We start from the raw sequence: 14924 nt of genomic DNA on the forward strand, positions 1-14924 counted from the left end.
AGGGGATGTACTCAAAGTATATGAACCCATTGACCTGTTCATTATTTCGTTGATTATATATAGTATATATACTATATATATACTATATACTATAGAATTATTATATGTCAAACGCAACAAACAAAGGTAATGTTAACGAACCCACTCGCATACCAATTCGAGTCGACCTTCACACGAACATTTTTTATTGATCCAACAAGTTCTTTTTCAGGCCGATTTGCAAGATGTCGTGACATGAAGAATTGTTTGGGAGGGGGCGTTTTGGAGTCAGTTGGGTGCTTTGGTTGGTAATAGTCACTCTTCTTTATTTTCATGTCCACGCGAGGAAGTGGTGTAAAATTGGTATCAACACTTTCGGAAGTCGATGCAGCTAATATATCTTCTTGCTTGGCGTCAGCACGAAGCGTGCGGAAACGAGGATGCGTACGCGGAAATTTTGGTCGAGTTGGAAGTGGTTGAATGGGGACTTCCATATACTTTTCTGTGTTCTTCTTAGAAAAAAGTTGTTAATAGTATTAAATAGTATCTTCTAACCATTTTAAATCAATCCATAGAGACAATTATTAGTATTTAGTATAGTAATTGAGTTATTTTTAAATAGTAAAAATCTTTTCAAAATGAATAAATCTTAAAAATTGAAAATTGTTTGCATTAAATTGATTACAGTAGGGGAAATATGGGGATGCTAGAAAAAGGAAGATGCTCGTAACTATTGGTTAATTTCAATTGAAAAATATTAAAATTACTATTGATTTAATATAAATTATTAATCAAAAAATTAATAAAATGAAAAAACCAAAATAAATTTATATTAATTATTTATTATTAATAATATTAAATTAATTAATATTAAGATTAGCATCCCCCTTTTTCTCAGCATCCCACTTTTTCCGTTAACTGTATATTATTTTTTAATATGTATTTATTTTTACTTTTGAATTTGTTTATTTTTAAATTTTTGTTATAAAAAGCGATAGAAATACCATTTCGAAGTTAAAAAACAAATGTTATTAATACCTTTATTGAAATAATGGAAAAAAGAAAATATCTGAAAAAGAGAAAATGAGAGGATTGGAGTGATGGAATAACAGAACTTAAATGGCATTCAAAGTGAATGGACGCTTATAAACGAAGAAAAGAGGAAAAAAAAGAAGAGAAGGAAAACGCCGAGAAGAAACCGCGTAAAATTGAGGCAAGCTTTTCGCGAGTGTTGCCGGTTTCGAGTGATAAGTTGTCTCGTGTGTCACCAAGAGTGTCCGCAAGAACAACGCCACTACACTCACCAACACCAAAAACAAGTCCCGTGCCTTCTCCAAAGAGACAAAGTGTTTTAAACTTCGCACAGAAGAGACCTGGAGAGACCACGTGTGTTATTTGCCATTTGAAGTATCAGCCAAGCGTTGACGATGATAAAAAGACGCACGACGATTATCACAAAAAATACGTTCAACCACAAAAATTCAAAGTGAAAGATGCTGTTCAGGTACAGGACTCACCAAAAGTTGTCAAGGTCGTTTGTTCGCGAGAAAACGAGAATGAGTTGGCGGAGATTCTTGCGAGAGTTAAAGACGATGTGGACATGTCGATGGAATACCTCCTCTCATCGCGGTATACATTTTTCATAGGAGTGGAAGACGGTAAGGTTGTCTCCCTCTTGGTTGTGTGTACACTTTCGCCACTAACAAGTGCGTACCTCGTCACCTCAAACTTGTATGGAGAAATTTCACTCAAAGAAGAAAACAAGACGGTCTGCAAAATGGGTATTGAACTTCTTTGGGTGCACCCATTTTTCAAGCGCAGGGGATTTGGTAAAAGTTTGGTGGAGCTTTCTCTTGTGTTTTTGAAATATGGGACCTACGCCTTTAAGAAGGAGGAGGTTGCGATCACTCAACCGACCCACGAAGGATTTCTCTTTTTCAAGCACGTTTTTCCCCAAATACAGATATATACCCAACATTGAAATACCGCCATTTTAGTTTATAAAATATTTTTATTTCGCTCCATTCATGGCTGGAAGTCACAGAGAAGCATCGAGAAAGTCGTGGTTTATTTTTTTTCTCTTTACAATTGAGATTACGTTGTTATGGTTTTGTTATTTCTAGTTAATTTGTGGTAAAACAACTATACAATTAGGGTCGATCTTATTTTATTTCTTTTTAATGAGATGCGATTGGCTGACTTTTGAACTAATATTTTACAAAATTGAAACTGTCAAATGGGCGAGTGGTTGGTTATTTAATCAGGTGGAGCGGGTGAATAGCGAATGGTGTTGAACATCAATGGGAGAGTGGGAGCATTTGGATGGATACTCATTAATTTTTGAGGGCGCGTGTTTCTTGATTTTTCTTGCTTTACAAAAAATCAAGACCTTAAAAAGTTCTTTTGATTTTCCAGATTGACGAAAACGTCAAAGTGAGCATTGTGGTTGTAAAACTCAAGAAAATCAAAAATAGGTCAAAGAAACAAAGCTATATGAATAGTTTGTTAATAGTAACAAATATAGTAAAATAGACGAATAAAAATAGAAAAAGCCAAAAGGGATGCAAAACACTTCAAAAGATCCTCAGAGTTTTGGAAGGAATTGTCAAGAAGAAAAAAGAGGTGTGTGGGTGTTCCAAATTTGGGTAGAACCCCGATACGACTGGGAAACCGAGTAGCAAAGAACACCACACGAAGGTAACACAATAGAGCTTCAAAAGTTCTCCTCACAAATAATAACATTGGAATCACCAAAATAAAGTCGAAGTAGAAAGCAAAACCCAATTAGAATAATAACTTATATTAAAGTCATGGAAAGCACCGAAAGCACAAAGCAAACGGCTACACTGAAGGAATTGAAAAGATGCTCGAAGTCGTTTGAAGCAGTCCAACAAGCATTAATCCTCTCATTGCTTAACGTGAATGGGGTTGGGTTTAAAGTTCGTCGCCCGGAAAGAAGAAGTCAAAAAACACTTCAACTGTTCTTGGTCGAAGAACTGAACACCAAAACGGAAAGAATTCTCTTTGAGAAGAATGTCGATGAATTTTGCGCTAAGTTTGTCAGAGAAGAGCTGAAAGAATCCAACTACACGGCATTAACTCCCACTGACGTCGACTCGATCGCGTCGATAACTCGAGCCGCAACGAATGGGATTAGTGTTGAACGACTGAAACAAATCAAACGACACAGAGACGCAAATAAGACGTCGACGTCATTTAATTGGCTGATGGAACGATGTGAGAAGTTTGGGTATCAATTTAAGAAGAGGTCAACAAAACCCACCAAATACACACAAAAGCTCAATAAGATATGTGGAGTATGTGGGAAAGCTGTGATGACAATGGTAGAGATCTCTGAGATAGGCCGTTTAGTGAATGAAATAGTCTACAAACGGTTTGAGAAAGCGTCTTCATTTGTACAAATTCCACAGAACGACCCTGAAATAGAACAAGTAGTCCGAGAGACGGAGAAGATCCTTTTAAAAGAAAGTCAAGCCAATGTCGAACCTTTTGAAAGGATGTTAGAAGCCTCTGAAGAGAAAAAAGGGTGTGTCATTGAAGAAAAAGTGAATGGCGAGAGTCAAGTCGAAAAGGCAGTCGATAACGAAATGGAGAAAGAAAAGAGTGTGGAACTTGTAACACAAAATGAGACACATTTGGTCTGTCCTAAACAAAACGAGCTACCAAATTACTATTACTACAGCTTAAGTGACCAGGAAACGTTCTTTGTGCCTGACAATAAAAGCAATAACTACATCCAACTCATGGGGTTCGCTGAACTAAATAACAACATCGAAGCTAAACAAGAGACTACAAATCAATTCTTTAATATCAAGCATGAGAGCGATGATGAGACTCTAGATAGTGGCTTTTACTCAGTCACTTTTTGAGGCGCCAGGTGGCTTGCTGTGTTTGTGTTATTTGATTTGTTATTTCTTCTGCATTTTGTTATCCACTTTTTCGATGACATTTTCCATTTTTAATAAAATGTTTTTTGAAAATTTGAAAAACATTTTGAATACCAAAATTGTCGATGAGAAGTGAAAAAAAGAGAACGTGGATTTCTCTTCATTTTAGTTGAGTTTCAGTGTTTCAGTTTCAGTGTTGTAATAACAGATGTGGTTGCAGTGTTTTGTAGGACTGAATTAATAGTTTGATATTTAAGAGAGAAAGTGAAAAAGAAGTTGAAGTATTACAACTCGAAAAATGAAAAAAGAGAACTCAAAAAAGTGAAATGGAGGAAGGAGAAGGCGATTACGGCTTTTCATTAACTACGTTCAGTCCGAGCGGAAAGCTCGTCCAGATTGAATACGCCCTTAACGCGATGACGGGGGGGTCGACTAGTGTCGGGATCAAAGCGACCGACGGCATTGTTTTGGTTGTGGAGAAGATCTTGCCGCCGATGTATGTCAGCGAGTCGATACAAAAAATTAACAACTTGAACCAAACAGTTGGGATGGTGAGTAGTGGGATGGGGCCAGACGCTCGTGTGTTGGTGAAGAAAGGACGTAAAGCAGGCCAAAAGTATTGGCTTGAATATCAAGAAAATATCGACTGCTCGATGATGACACGAAACATCGCTTATTTGATGCAAGAATACACACAAAAGGGTGGTGTCCGACCATTTGGTGTCTCTGTATTAATTGCCGGATTTGATAAAGACACACCACGACTGTATCAAGTCGATCCATCGGGAGCATTCTGGACTTGGAAGGCGACTGCACTTGGAAAGAATATGACAACCGTCAAGACGTTCCTTGAAAAAAGGTTTGTTAATTTGTAACTCATTCATGTTGAAGTATGGGAACAATAATATATAATATAAAGAACTATTTGAATATGAAGAGTGAAGCAGAAGTAACGGACTAGATATCACGAAGATATTCAACTTGAAGACGCTATTCACACCGCAATCCTTGCATTGAAAGAAGGGTTTGAGGGCGAGATGAATGAACACAACATCGAAATTGGAATATGCACCAAAAAGGATGGGTTTAAAGTGTTTACTCCAGAGGAGATTAAGGATTACCTCGATGTTGTCAAGTAATCAAAGATTTGGGTTATTTTGTTTAGTCGTGGTGTTTCTCGCACTGTTATTGTTAACTATTCATTATTAAATAAATTATAATTAAAGTACTATTTAGATAAGACTGAATTATATAAAAAGCTACTTACGAAGAACATCGTCTAAGAAATCGACGATGAGTTTGAATTGGGTCAGCTTGTTGTGTTCGAGGTATAAAATGTGGTTGAGGTTTTTGAACTCGACGTATTTGCTATGTTTGTTTGTTAAGTGTTTTGATTTTAGTTGACTTCCTTTGACATCGACAAGCATATCACTGTCGCCGTGTAACAAGAGGAAAGGTATTGTGATGTCTTTTGTGACTTCTTCTTTACCCGTTTTCATTAATTGAAATGATGTGTTCAGCGCCAATTTATCAGTCCAGACGTATTTGTCGTTATGCATCTTGCGTTTACTTTCTTCGTCTGGAAAGAATTTGTCGTTTGGAGGCACTGGAAGCATAATAAGTGGGGCGAAGAACAAAATTGCAACGATTAAAAAAGATAAGAAGTACATGATATGCGGCTTCATGTAAAAAGCAGGCGCAAGTGCAACACATCCTTTCAGGTCTTTTCTTTCTCTTGCTAAAATAGAAGTGACTAACCCACCCATCGAATGCCCTATCACAAAGATAGGAAGGTCTTTATTTTCTTTTTGAATCTCAGTTATACAAAAGTTCACGGAATTAACATGTGTGTTGATAGAATCAATCCACGTCCTCGGCTCTCCACTGGACTTACCATGACCAATTAAGTCGAGTAAAACAACACTATATTTTTCTTGATATAAAAACTCTGCCATTTCTTTTAAACATCCAGAGTAATGTCGAAATCCATGAATTAATATCACAACCCCTTTTGCGTTCAACGTCTCATACTTTTCACTGTATATCTTGTATTTCTCAAACGTAAAAAATCGGTCTTTGATATTCATTATTAAAATAGAGTTCAATTGTAGTTCATTCAACTTCGTATATCAAATAAAAATTATATAAAACACTTAAATGATTAATAAAAAATATAATTTAATTATTTATATAATTTAATTATATATTATAATTAAATTATATTATAAAAGTTTTTATATTATAAAAACTTTTCTATAAAACAGAATACGATAGTAATTATAGTTATTATTCTTATGTCACATCCAACAACAATTCAATTGCTTTTTTTTATTTTCTCGATGATCTCGAGCAACTTCTCTTTTTCTGGATCTCTTGTCTCGATCTTTTCTATAGGGTCCCACTTCACATCTCCTATTTCTTCCTTACACATAGGTTTAAACTCGACATCCATTGGGATTGCTGGAACAACGTAATATGTTGTTTGATGATTTGAAGTTCGTTGTTTACTCTCGACTGTAAATGAAAACTCTGGTTTGCATTGTTCGAGTGTCAGTTGCACGCCAGTCTCCTCTTTAATTTCTCTCATGCAACTGAATCGGGGATCTTCCTGTTTATTCATTTTACCGCGCGGAAAAGAGTAGTGAGAGCTGTAAGGGGACTTCACTCTAATCACATGTGTCATTGCCTCATTGAGCAAGAGTGCGCCGACGACTGGAATTCGTGATTTGTACACCTTCCACTTGTCGATCTCACTGTCAACGTTTCGCAAGTCGAACCCGCTCCACCTCACTTCTTTCACAACTTTTTGTTACTTGCGTCGCTCCATAAATATCAAATGAAAGAAAATTCGCAAACAAACACGTCACGACAAAGACTTTGAAATCGACAATCATCGGAAGATAGGGCAATCTTTTAATCCAATTATCCATGTAATACCAATGGGCTAGCTCTAACAGAAAAAGAAAACGCATCGGGTCGGTGTATTCGTTTGATGGATTATTGATCACAAAACGACTGCTTTGTTATTGTGTTGAGTCAAGGAAATGCAAAGAACAAACGCGCACAAGTCGACCATCACTTCGTTTAAATTTAGCACTGGGACATGCTCTTCCATATGTCCGTTTTTCTCTTTTTTAGTTGGTTGTTTTTTATCATTTTTTTAGTTTAAATTCTTTTTACCCTTTTCAAATATCTATTACGCCTATCACCCAACTAGTTAGTAGTAATAAGTAGTATTTTTTAATTTTTTTTACTATATATTAATTGTAAATTTAACTATAATTTTAAGAAAACAATTATTAGACGATTTTGAGTTGAGTGTATTATATTCAATAAGTTTTAAATAGTTTATTATTATATCGAATAGATATGCCTATGAGGAAATTTTACAATAAATTATCATAAACTTTAAATGAACTTTTTCAACATAAAAAAGAAGAACACTTGACTAATTTTTGGAATATAAAAGACAAGAATGTAAACATCAATTAACTACTCTTTATCGTATTACTTTCCAATTCATTAACACATTCAAAACACACTTTTAACACAAATAAAACTATGGGTTATATTTTTGAACATATTTAACACCACCAAATTTTTATATTGGTTATTCATCTAAAATAAAATGAATTATTCCAAATTTGACTAAATACTGTTTCAAATAGATGTCAAAAACAGAACCTAAATAAACAATTTATTTGTAAACGTGTGTATTCCGAAACAATATAAAACAAGGCTAATGAATCAGTGATTTTATTAAAGTGTCAAATATAAAATTTTTAAATTAGTGCTTAAAACTAGTTATTTATTAGTTTAGTCAACGCAGATTATTGAATAACAATACTAAAATTATATAAAAATTTAACTTTAACTTAATTTGAATGACTTAGAAGCACTTTCTGTGGACGATGGCTGGGCCAGACTCGTCGTACTCTTCCTTGGTGATCCACATGTTTTGGAAAGTGGACAATGAGGCAAGAATTGAGCCTCCAATCCAGACAGAGTACTTTCTCTCTGGTGGTGCAATGACCTTGATCTTCATTGTTGGTGGTGCAAGAGCGACCATCTCCTTCTCAAGTCTGTCGTTGATGCCTGGGTACATTGATGTTCCACCAGACAAGACGATGTTTCCGTACAAGTCCTTTCTGATATCGACATCACACTTCATGATTGAGTTGTAAGTTGTCTCGTGGATACCTGATGCTTCCATACCAAGGAATGATGGCTGGAAGAGTGCTTCTGGGCATCTGAATCTCTCATTTCCAATGGTGATGACTTGACCATCTGGAAGTTCGTATGATTTCTCGAGTTCTGATGATGAAGCAGCCTTTTGCATCTCTTCGTTGAAGTCAAGAGCAACATAGCAGAGCTTCTCCTTGATGTCTCTGACAATTTCTCTTTCAGCAGTTGTGGTGAATGAATATCCTCTTTCAGTCAAGATTTTCATGAGGTAGTCAGTAAGATCACGACCAGCAAGATCAATTCTGAGAATGGCGTGTGGGAGTGAGAAACCTTCATAGATTGGGACGCAGTGAGAGACACCGTCACCAGAATCCATAACGATACCAGTGGTTCTACCAGAGGCATACAATGAAAGGACAGCCTGAATTCCAACGTACATGGCTGGGACGTTGAAAGTCTCGAACATAATTTGTGTCATCTTTTCTCTGTTGGCTTTTGGGTTCATTGGGGCTTCAGTCAAGAGGACTGGGTGCTCTTCTGGCGCAATTCTGAGCTCGTTGTAGAAAGTGTGGTGCCAGATCTTCTCCATGTCGTCCCAGTTGTTGACGATACCGTGCTCAATTGGGTACTTCAAAGTCAAGATACCTCTCTTTGATTGTGCTTCATCTCCAACATAGGTGTCCTTGTTGCCCATACCAGCCATGACTGAGACTTGTTTTGGTCTTCCAACAATAGATGGGAAGACAGCTCGTGGTGCGTCATCACCAGCAAAACCGGCCTTGCACATACCGGATCCATTGTCTACGACAAGTGCTTGTACTTCAGCTCCTTCTTCTCCCATTTGAATATAAAGCTGTCGACTCAAGACTTAAATAGTGTTACGTTAGAGGTTTGCCGTTGGAGTTGGACTCTTATCTATCTGGTGATGTCTTTTGGAGTTCGACTTACCTTTTCATATAGTTTTTTCAATAATTTTTTTACTAATTATTACAATAGAATTATCCTTGAAATTTATTTTTAATAATTTGTTTTCTGGTTTTTCTAAAATTAGAAAACAAAATTTTCATTTTTTTGTTTTTTTTGTTTTTCAAATGTATTAACTATTGTTTTATTTTCTTATATTAATATTAATTGATATTAATTACAAATTTATTATATTTATTATTAAATAAGCTAGATATTATGATATGAAATATCAAAAAATTGAAATAACTTGACACTTTAATTAAGCAAAGTGTGTGAAACACAAACGATCTCAAGTAAAACAAAACTAACACTTTACACCAAATTTCTTCACAATTTTGGGAATTGTGACTCTGAGAATTTCCCTTCATTTTGCTTCTTAGTTTGTTCCCTTGCCTTTCTCGCTTCAGTTGATGAGTAAGCAGCAATTTGACTCCAATTTGATGTATCCTTCTTCTGAATTGGTCTGTCGAGTCCTTTCACAAGTGAAGGGAACATCTCAGTGTTTTTAGGTTTAGGTTTTGGCTGCTCGCGAACGACCTTTTTTCTTTCTGCTTCGGGGATGATCTGTTTTTCGGTTCTCATACGAATACGTTTCTGTTGTTCTTCTTCCCACCGTTGTGCGGTCATCACCATTTCGTCTCTCATTCGCATCTTAGTCTTCTCTTCATTTTGTTGATTATCGATTTTAATCAGTTCGCTCCTCTGTTTTGCATTCTGCCACGAATTAATGAACTCCGCTAAGAGTTCGTTCTTGTCTTTGACTTTGCCACAGCATTGGTTAAAGGTGTCTAACATCACTTTTGCACTTTCATTGCCACTCTTGAACTTCCCTTGAATATCGACAAAGTAGTCATATTTTGTCCCCGCTGCGCTTTTCAGTCTATTTTCTAATGATTGATAATCCTTCTCTTGTTTGTCATGCATTTGGTAAGCTTCTTTCAGTATCTTCTTTTGTTTCTTTTTCTGTTCCTTTTGTGGGTTGCTCGAGAGTGCTGGGAACATTTCAGTGGTTTTCTTTTCTTTCATTGGTTTCTGTGGTATAACGGGTTGGAGATCGACGGGGCCATTTCCCAGTCTTGGGAAATCTTGCTTTGAAAAAATAACCTCTTCTTCTTCAAAATCATCAACATCCTCTTTCTTCTCTTCTTCTCGATGAAATTCATATCGACTCTCTATACGCTCTTCACGTCGACGGGAACCATATTTGGGTCGTTCTGTGTTTTGTCGTGAGTTGTATCGCCGAGTATCGTTGGGTTCAAAATACGCACCCGTCTCCAATATGACTTTTTCGCCCTTTTTAATATGAAATGCAATTTTGTGGTTGTTCAGTTCTTCTTCTGAGTAAAAAGCGATGTACTTCTTAGTCAAGCAGTTTGGGTCCTCGCAGACAAAGTGATGCTTTTTCATATGTGCAAAGAGCTCTTCATAATTTTTGTAATACGAAGTACCCGGTGTTTCTGCTCTCTTGTCGCAAATGAAACAGGTCTCATGTTGTGTATTCAAGTGTTTATAAAGGGAGTCCAAGTCGATGAATGGGATATTACAGAATTCACAGAAAGGGTGTTTCTTGACCAAAGTTTCTGGATCCACCTCATTCATATGTTCTTGCAATTGTTCATCAGTGTACACCTCCTTGTCACATGTGAAGCTCTTTTGTTGATTAATACAGACGGGGCAGAATTGGACGTGGTGATACGTTTGATAATGGAAATTAAGCTTTTCTATTGTTTCAAACTCTTTGCTACAGAATTTGCAAGTGTTTGAAAGAAGATACTTCAAGTACTTAAATACCCCTTGGTCATTTGTCCCGACACCATATTCTTTCAACTGGAACACAGGTGTCGTCTTGGTCAAATCTTCAAATTTTCCTTTCTTCTTGGAAAAGACCACAAGTTTGTTGTCGTGTCTACACAACGGACAGTTGTTGTCTTGATATAACACTCGGTTACGAAAACAACACGAGTAACAGACATCAGTGTGGTTACATTCGCCCACTGAATAAACCATTACCCGTTCCATACACACTGCGCATTCATCCTTCGCCATCTATATTTTCGATTTGCTTTACAGTTCGTTTATTAACTCTTTATATAAGGGTTCGGAATCTTTGAAGTTTGTCTTTTCTTCTTTTTTATACAAAAAAATACGCTAAATTAAATTTCTATTGATTCGGACTATCAATTATATATTAAACTAATAACAAAAATATAAAATTAATGGTTTATCTGTTGTTTTAAAAATAAAATCTTTTTATTTTTTCGTGCTTTTTAATTGTTAAATGTTTAGAATCTTAACTTACGACTTAAATTTTTTTTGTAATTATACTTTATTATTTGTTTTTTAGAAATTATAATAAAAAAGAATATTAAGATAAATTATTAGTTTGAACACTTTTTTATTATTAATATAGTTCATTTATTATAACTTATTATAATACACATTTACTTAAATATTTAGTATAATTAATCATTAATTAAATTAATAAACAATACAATTTAAATTTTTTCATTTTTTATTAGAAATATACCATTAAAAACTATATAAAAGTAGTACTTTATCTCGAAGTTAATTACTTAAAATTAATTTGAGTAATAAATCATTTGTTTGTTTCAGTTCATTTGGGCTTTCCCGATTTTATTTGTCTTTAAGCCGATAAGTCCCAGCCAAAGACAACTCAAAAGAACTTTGAATTAAATTTCCAGTATGTCGACAAACAAAGCGCGAGAAAGGCGTATTCAGCGAGAAACCGTAAATGCTCTCAAAAATCCGCCCGAGGGGGTGGTTGTCACTATAGATGAAGAGAATTTGGACCATTGGAACGCCATTATAGACGGACCACCTGACACTCCATATGAAGGCGGAAAGTTCCAATTAGACATATTCCTTCCCGCTGAGTTTCCATACAAGCCACCAATGATTAAGTTTGCGACTCGTGTATACCACCCCAACATTTCGTTTTTCGGCAAAATCTGTTTGGACACGTTGAAAGAAAGTGGGTGGGTCTGTTCAATGCAAATCACTGCTGTGCTTCAGACAATCCAACAATTACTTGCCAACCCTAACTTAGACGACCCACTCAATTTGGAAGTGAATGGACTTTGGACTTCGAACCCGACTCAAGCAAAAATGAATGCAAGAGATTACACAAGACGATTTGCCCATGCATAAGCCACTTTTTATATGTCATTCACCATTCAAGTGACGGCACTCGTTAACTATATTTAACTATAATTATATTATATAAATAAACTATACCAAATCACAGTTAATTCGCTTCGATTGTCCGTACAGCAGCTTTCTTGGCACGATTCATTACAGCCAATCCTTCTTTAATCTCATCGACACCCTCAATGAATATGACATCGACCTTCTTGTCCAAGTCTCTCATGTCCATAAAAAGTGCGTGAGCCATTCCCTTATACTTATCTCCGTCGACTTTAAGAACGATCTCACAGTTCTCTGTGTTGGTCATACTCCATGTGACTAACCCAACACGCTTGCCTTCCTGTTTGTAGTCTTGACATAACTCCTCTAATTTCTCAACGCGTTTATTGCCAACAACCACCACAGTCTCAACAGATGGAGCGTAATGTCTGTATTTCATTCCTGGTGTTGGCGGCTTTGCTTCTAAAGTCTTGTTAGTCGACATTTTATATACACACGTTGTTGGGATGACTTCTCGGAGCATCTCGAGAGTGACTCCGCCGGGTCGAAGAATTACAGGACCTTTAGGACTCAACATTAAGACGGTCGACTCAACTCCAATGTCACAAGCACCCCCATCTATAATCATTTCAACACGTCCATTCAAATCGTCGACACAATGTGAACCCAATGTTGGCGATGGTTTTGTAGATAAGTTTGCGGAAGGCGCAGCGATCGGTGTATTTGCGAGTCGAATCAAATTGTAAGCAATCGGGTGTGATGGCATCCGTACCCCGACTGTATCGAGACCCGCCGTTACTTCGTCTGGTACTCCTTTCGCGCGCGGGAATATAATCGTTAACGCACCCGGCCAAAATTTTGCGATCAACTTTTTTGCGTCGTCCGAGACGAATGCAGCAAGACGGTCCAACATTTTTAAATCGGAAATATGTGTGATCAGTGGGTTATCGTTCGGCCTCCCTTTCACTCGAAATATTTGATTGATCGACTCGGGGTGAAAAACATCTGCACCAAGACCATATACAGTTTCTGTAGGAAAAGCAACTAACCCCCCCGTTTGAATGATTTCAGCGGCTTCAGTCATCTCAGACATGTTAATATTATCTCTATCTATTGTTATCACTTTTGTGGTTAAATAAGGAGCAATAGGATGAATTTTGGGCATCTCATTTGACATTTTGATTGTTGTGTAATTAACAAGTAAACCTAGTTTCTTTTTGGGCACATGTGTTTGATGTTTAGGGTTACTAGAGATACATTCGGACGATGATTAACTATTTTAAGAGTATTAGATAATATAATTATTTTGCTATACATTTTACTATATACAATTCTATTTTCTTTTTTTGAAAGAAAAAACTCAAAGTTGATTCGACAAAAATGAATTTGAAAAAAAATTGAAAAAATCAATTTTCTTCAATGAAAAACGCAATTAGTTTTATTTATTATTAAATAATAATTGATTTGTTTTAATTTTCAATTTATATTATAGTTTTTATTTTAATTTTAAAGTCACTAATGGCTGTTTGGCGACTTTGATATTACTGAGAAGTCGGCGACTTTTTGAATCCCTTCAAAAGTCGACTTCTTTTAGAACTAAATAACTATTAACTTTAATAAATTATACCATATTCATTATTGTCTCAAAAATGTGAAAAACACAATAGTTGTTATAATTTGTTATATTATAATCATATAAATATAATTTAAAAAAATGATTTGAGAAGATATAATTGGGACGGTATTTTTTCATTTTTTTTTTAATAATAATTATATTAAATTTATATGGTTTATTTTTTCAATTCCTTTTACATGATAAATGGTATTTTGAATAGTTATTTAACTAAATATTTAGGTCAGCGACTTTTAAGACCACTATAAAGTCGGCGATTTTCAAAGGGATTATAAAGTCTCCTAACAGCAATAAATCTTTTTTTTAGTTATTTTTAAGAAAACAAAATGTTTTAGATTATATTATTGCAAATTTGTAATAATCGTTATGAAACAACCACCAAGTTAAAACACTAGTAATAGAAACTAAATAAATAGTAAAAACAAAACTTCAATCTCGAAATAGAACACATACCAGAAAGAAAAAAGAGTTCGAATAATTTAAAAGTAATTAGAACTAGTAACCTTAAATAAATGGCAGAGAAGATAGACGAGGCTGTCTTAAGTCGCCAATTATACACAATTGGTAAAGAGGCGCAAATGCGTATGCTCAGCACTCGTGTGTTGATTGTTGGGTTAAGTGGGATTGGATGTGAGATCGCCAAAAACGTGATATTGATGTCCGTCAAATCGGTGGGGCTTTTGGACAACACAAAAGGGGGTCTTAAAGAGGTCGGTAACAATTTTTTCTTTTCTGAGTCTGATATCGGAAAAGTAGTAAGCGCCGCGACTGTTTCAAAGTTCCAAGAACTCAATCCAAGTGTATCTGTTAATGCAGAAACGCGTGAGTTGAATGACGAGTCACTTTATTCGAACTATGACATTTTGGTGTTGACACAATTATTGGGGGAAAAGGAGTCAATCATCGTCAATGAGAACTGCAGAAAACACAACATCAAAATGGTCTACGCAGTTAATAGAGGTGTCTTCTCTATGATCTTCAACGACTTTGGAGACAACTTTGTCGTGAGTGACACTAATGGAGAGAACCCAAGAAGTTTCATTATCAATGAGATCGTCGACAATTCAATCAACTTCATCGAAGACGAC

At 35.7% G+C, this 14924-nt stretch overlaps 11 protein-coding genes across 11 annotated transcripts; 5 read left to right on the forward strand and 6 right to left on the reverse strand.

Moving 5' to 3' along the window:
- Window positions 1-122: 122 nt before the first annotated feature.
- Window positions 123-473, reverse strand: EIN_054170 (Hypothetical protein; the record flags this gene model as incomplete). The annotated part of the gene is made up of 1 exon (XM_004259865.1): window positions 123-473. A coding segment is annotated over one exon (351 nt), but the record flags the coding sequence as incomplete, so codon positions are not given.
- A 641-nt stretch (window positions 474-1114) lies between these two features.
- Window positions 1115-1960, forward strand: EIN_054180 (N-acetyltransferase ECO1, putative; the record flags this gene model as incomplete). The annotated part of the gene is made up of 1 exon (XM_004259866.1): window positions 1115-1960. The coding sequence occupies one exon, from the start codon at window positions 1115-1117 to the stop codon at window positions 1958-1960; it is 846 nt and encodes a 281-aa protein (XP_004259914.1).
- An 829-nt stretch (window positions 1961-2789) lies between these two features.
- EIN_054190 (hypothetical protein) lies at window positions 2790-3869 on the forward strand (the record flags this gene model as incomplete). Its single annotated transcript, XM_004259867.1, has 1 exon — window positions 2790-3869. One exon carries the CDS (start codon window positions 2790-2792, stop codon window positions 3867-3869), a length of 1080 nt encoding a protein of 359 aa, XP_004259915.1.
- Window positions 3870-4213: 344 nt separating this feature from the next.
- EIN_054200 (proteasome subunit alpha type-2, putative) lies at window positions 4214-5026 on the forward strand (the record flags this gene model as incomplete). The annotated part of the gene is made up of 2 exons (XM_004259868.1): window positions 4214-4746; window positions 4849-5026. 2 exons carry the CDS (start codon window positions 4214-4216, stop codon window positions 5024-5026), a joined length of 711 nt encoding a protein of 236 aa, XP_004259916.1.
- Window positions 5027-5146: 120 nt separating this feature from the next.
- Window positions 5147-5974, reverse strand: EIN_054210 (monoglyceride lipase, putative; the record flags this gene model as incomplete). The annotated part of the gene is made up of 1 exon (XM_004259869.1): window positions 5147-5974. One exon carries the CDS (start codon window positions 5972-5974, stop codon window positions 5147-5149), a length of 828 nt encoding a protein of 275 aa, XP_004259917.1.
- A 227-nt stretch (window positions 5975-6201) lies between these two features.
- EIN_054220 (mRNA-decapping enzyme, putative) lies at window positions 6202-7002 on the reverse strand (the record flags this gene model as incomplete). Its single annotated transcript, XM_004259870.1, has 3 exons — window positions 6202-6689; window positions 6748-6902; window positions 6947-7002. 3 exons carry the CDS (start codon window positions 7000-7002, stop codon window positions 6202-6204), a joined length of 699 nt encoding a protein of 232 aa, XP_004259918.1.
- A 774-nt stretch (window positions 7003-7776) lies between these two features.
- Window positions 7777-8913, reverse strand: EIN_054230 (actin, putative; the record flags this gene model as incomplete). Its single annotated transcript, XM_004259871.1, has 1 exon — window positions 7777-8913. One exon carries the CDS (start codon window positions 8911-8913, stop codon window positions 7777-7779), a length of 1137 nt encoding a protein of 378 aa, XP_004259919.1.
- A 452-nt stretch (window positions 8914-9365) lies between these two features.
- EIN_054240 (hypothetical protein) lies at window positions 9366-11084 on the reverse strand (the record flags this gene model as incomplete). The annotated part of the gene is made up of 1 exon (XM_004259872.1): window positions 9366-11084. The coding sequence occupies one exon, from the start codon at window positions 11082-11084 to the stop codon at window positions 9366-9368; it is 1719 nt and encodes a 572-aa protein (XP_004259920.1).
- Window positions 11085-11741: 657 nt separating this feature from the next.
- On the forward strand, window positions 11742-12206 carry EIN_054250 (ubiquitin-conjugating enzyme E2, putative; the record flags this gene model as incomplete). The annotated part of the gene is made up of 1 exon (XM_004259873.1): window positions 11742-12206. One exon carries the CDS (start codon window positions 11742-11744, stop codon window positions 12204-12206), a length of 465 nt encoding a protein of 154 aa, XP_004259921.1.
- Window positions 12207-12303: 97 nt separating this feature from the next.
- EIN_054260 (sua5, putative) lies at window positions 12304-13380 on the reverse strand (the record flags this gene model as incomplete). The annotated part of the gene is made up of 1 exon (XM_004259874.1): window positions 12304-13380. The coding sequence occupies one exon, from the start codon at window positions 13378-13380 to the stop codon at window positions 12304-12306; it is 1077 nt and encodes a 358-aa protein (XP_004259922.1).
- Window positions 13381-14348: 968 nt separating this feature from the next.
- EIN_054270 (ubiquitin-activating enzyme E1 1, putative) lies at window positions 14349-14891 on the forward strand (the record flags this gene model as incomplete). The annotated part of the gene is made up of 1 exon (XM_004259875.1): window positions 14349-14891. A coding segment is annotated over one exon (543 nt), but the record flags the coding sequence as incomplete, so codon positions are not given.
- Between the last annotated feature and the right edge of the window lie 33 nt (window positions 14892-14924).

This window comes from Entamoeba invadens (genome assembly GCF_000330505.1).
Source record: "Entamoeba invadens IP1 unplaced genomic scaffold scaff_1105074726711, whole genome shotgun sequence".
Lineage (NCBI taxonomy): Eukaryota > Evosea > Mastigamoebida > Endamoebidae > Entamoeba > Entamoeba invadens.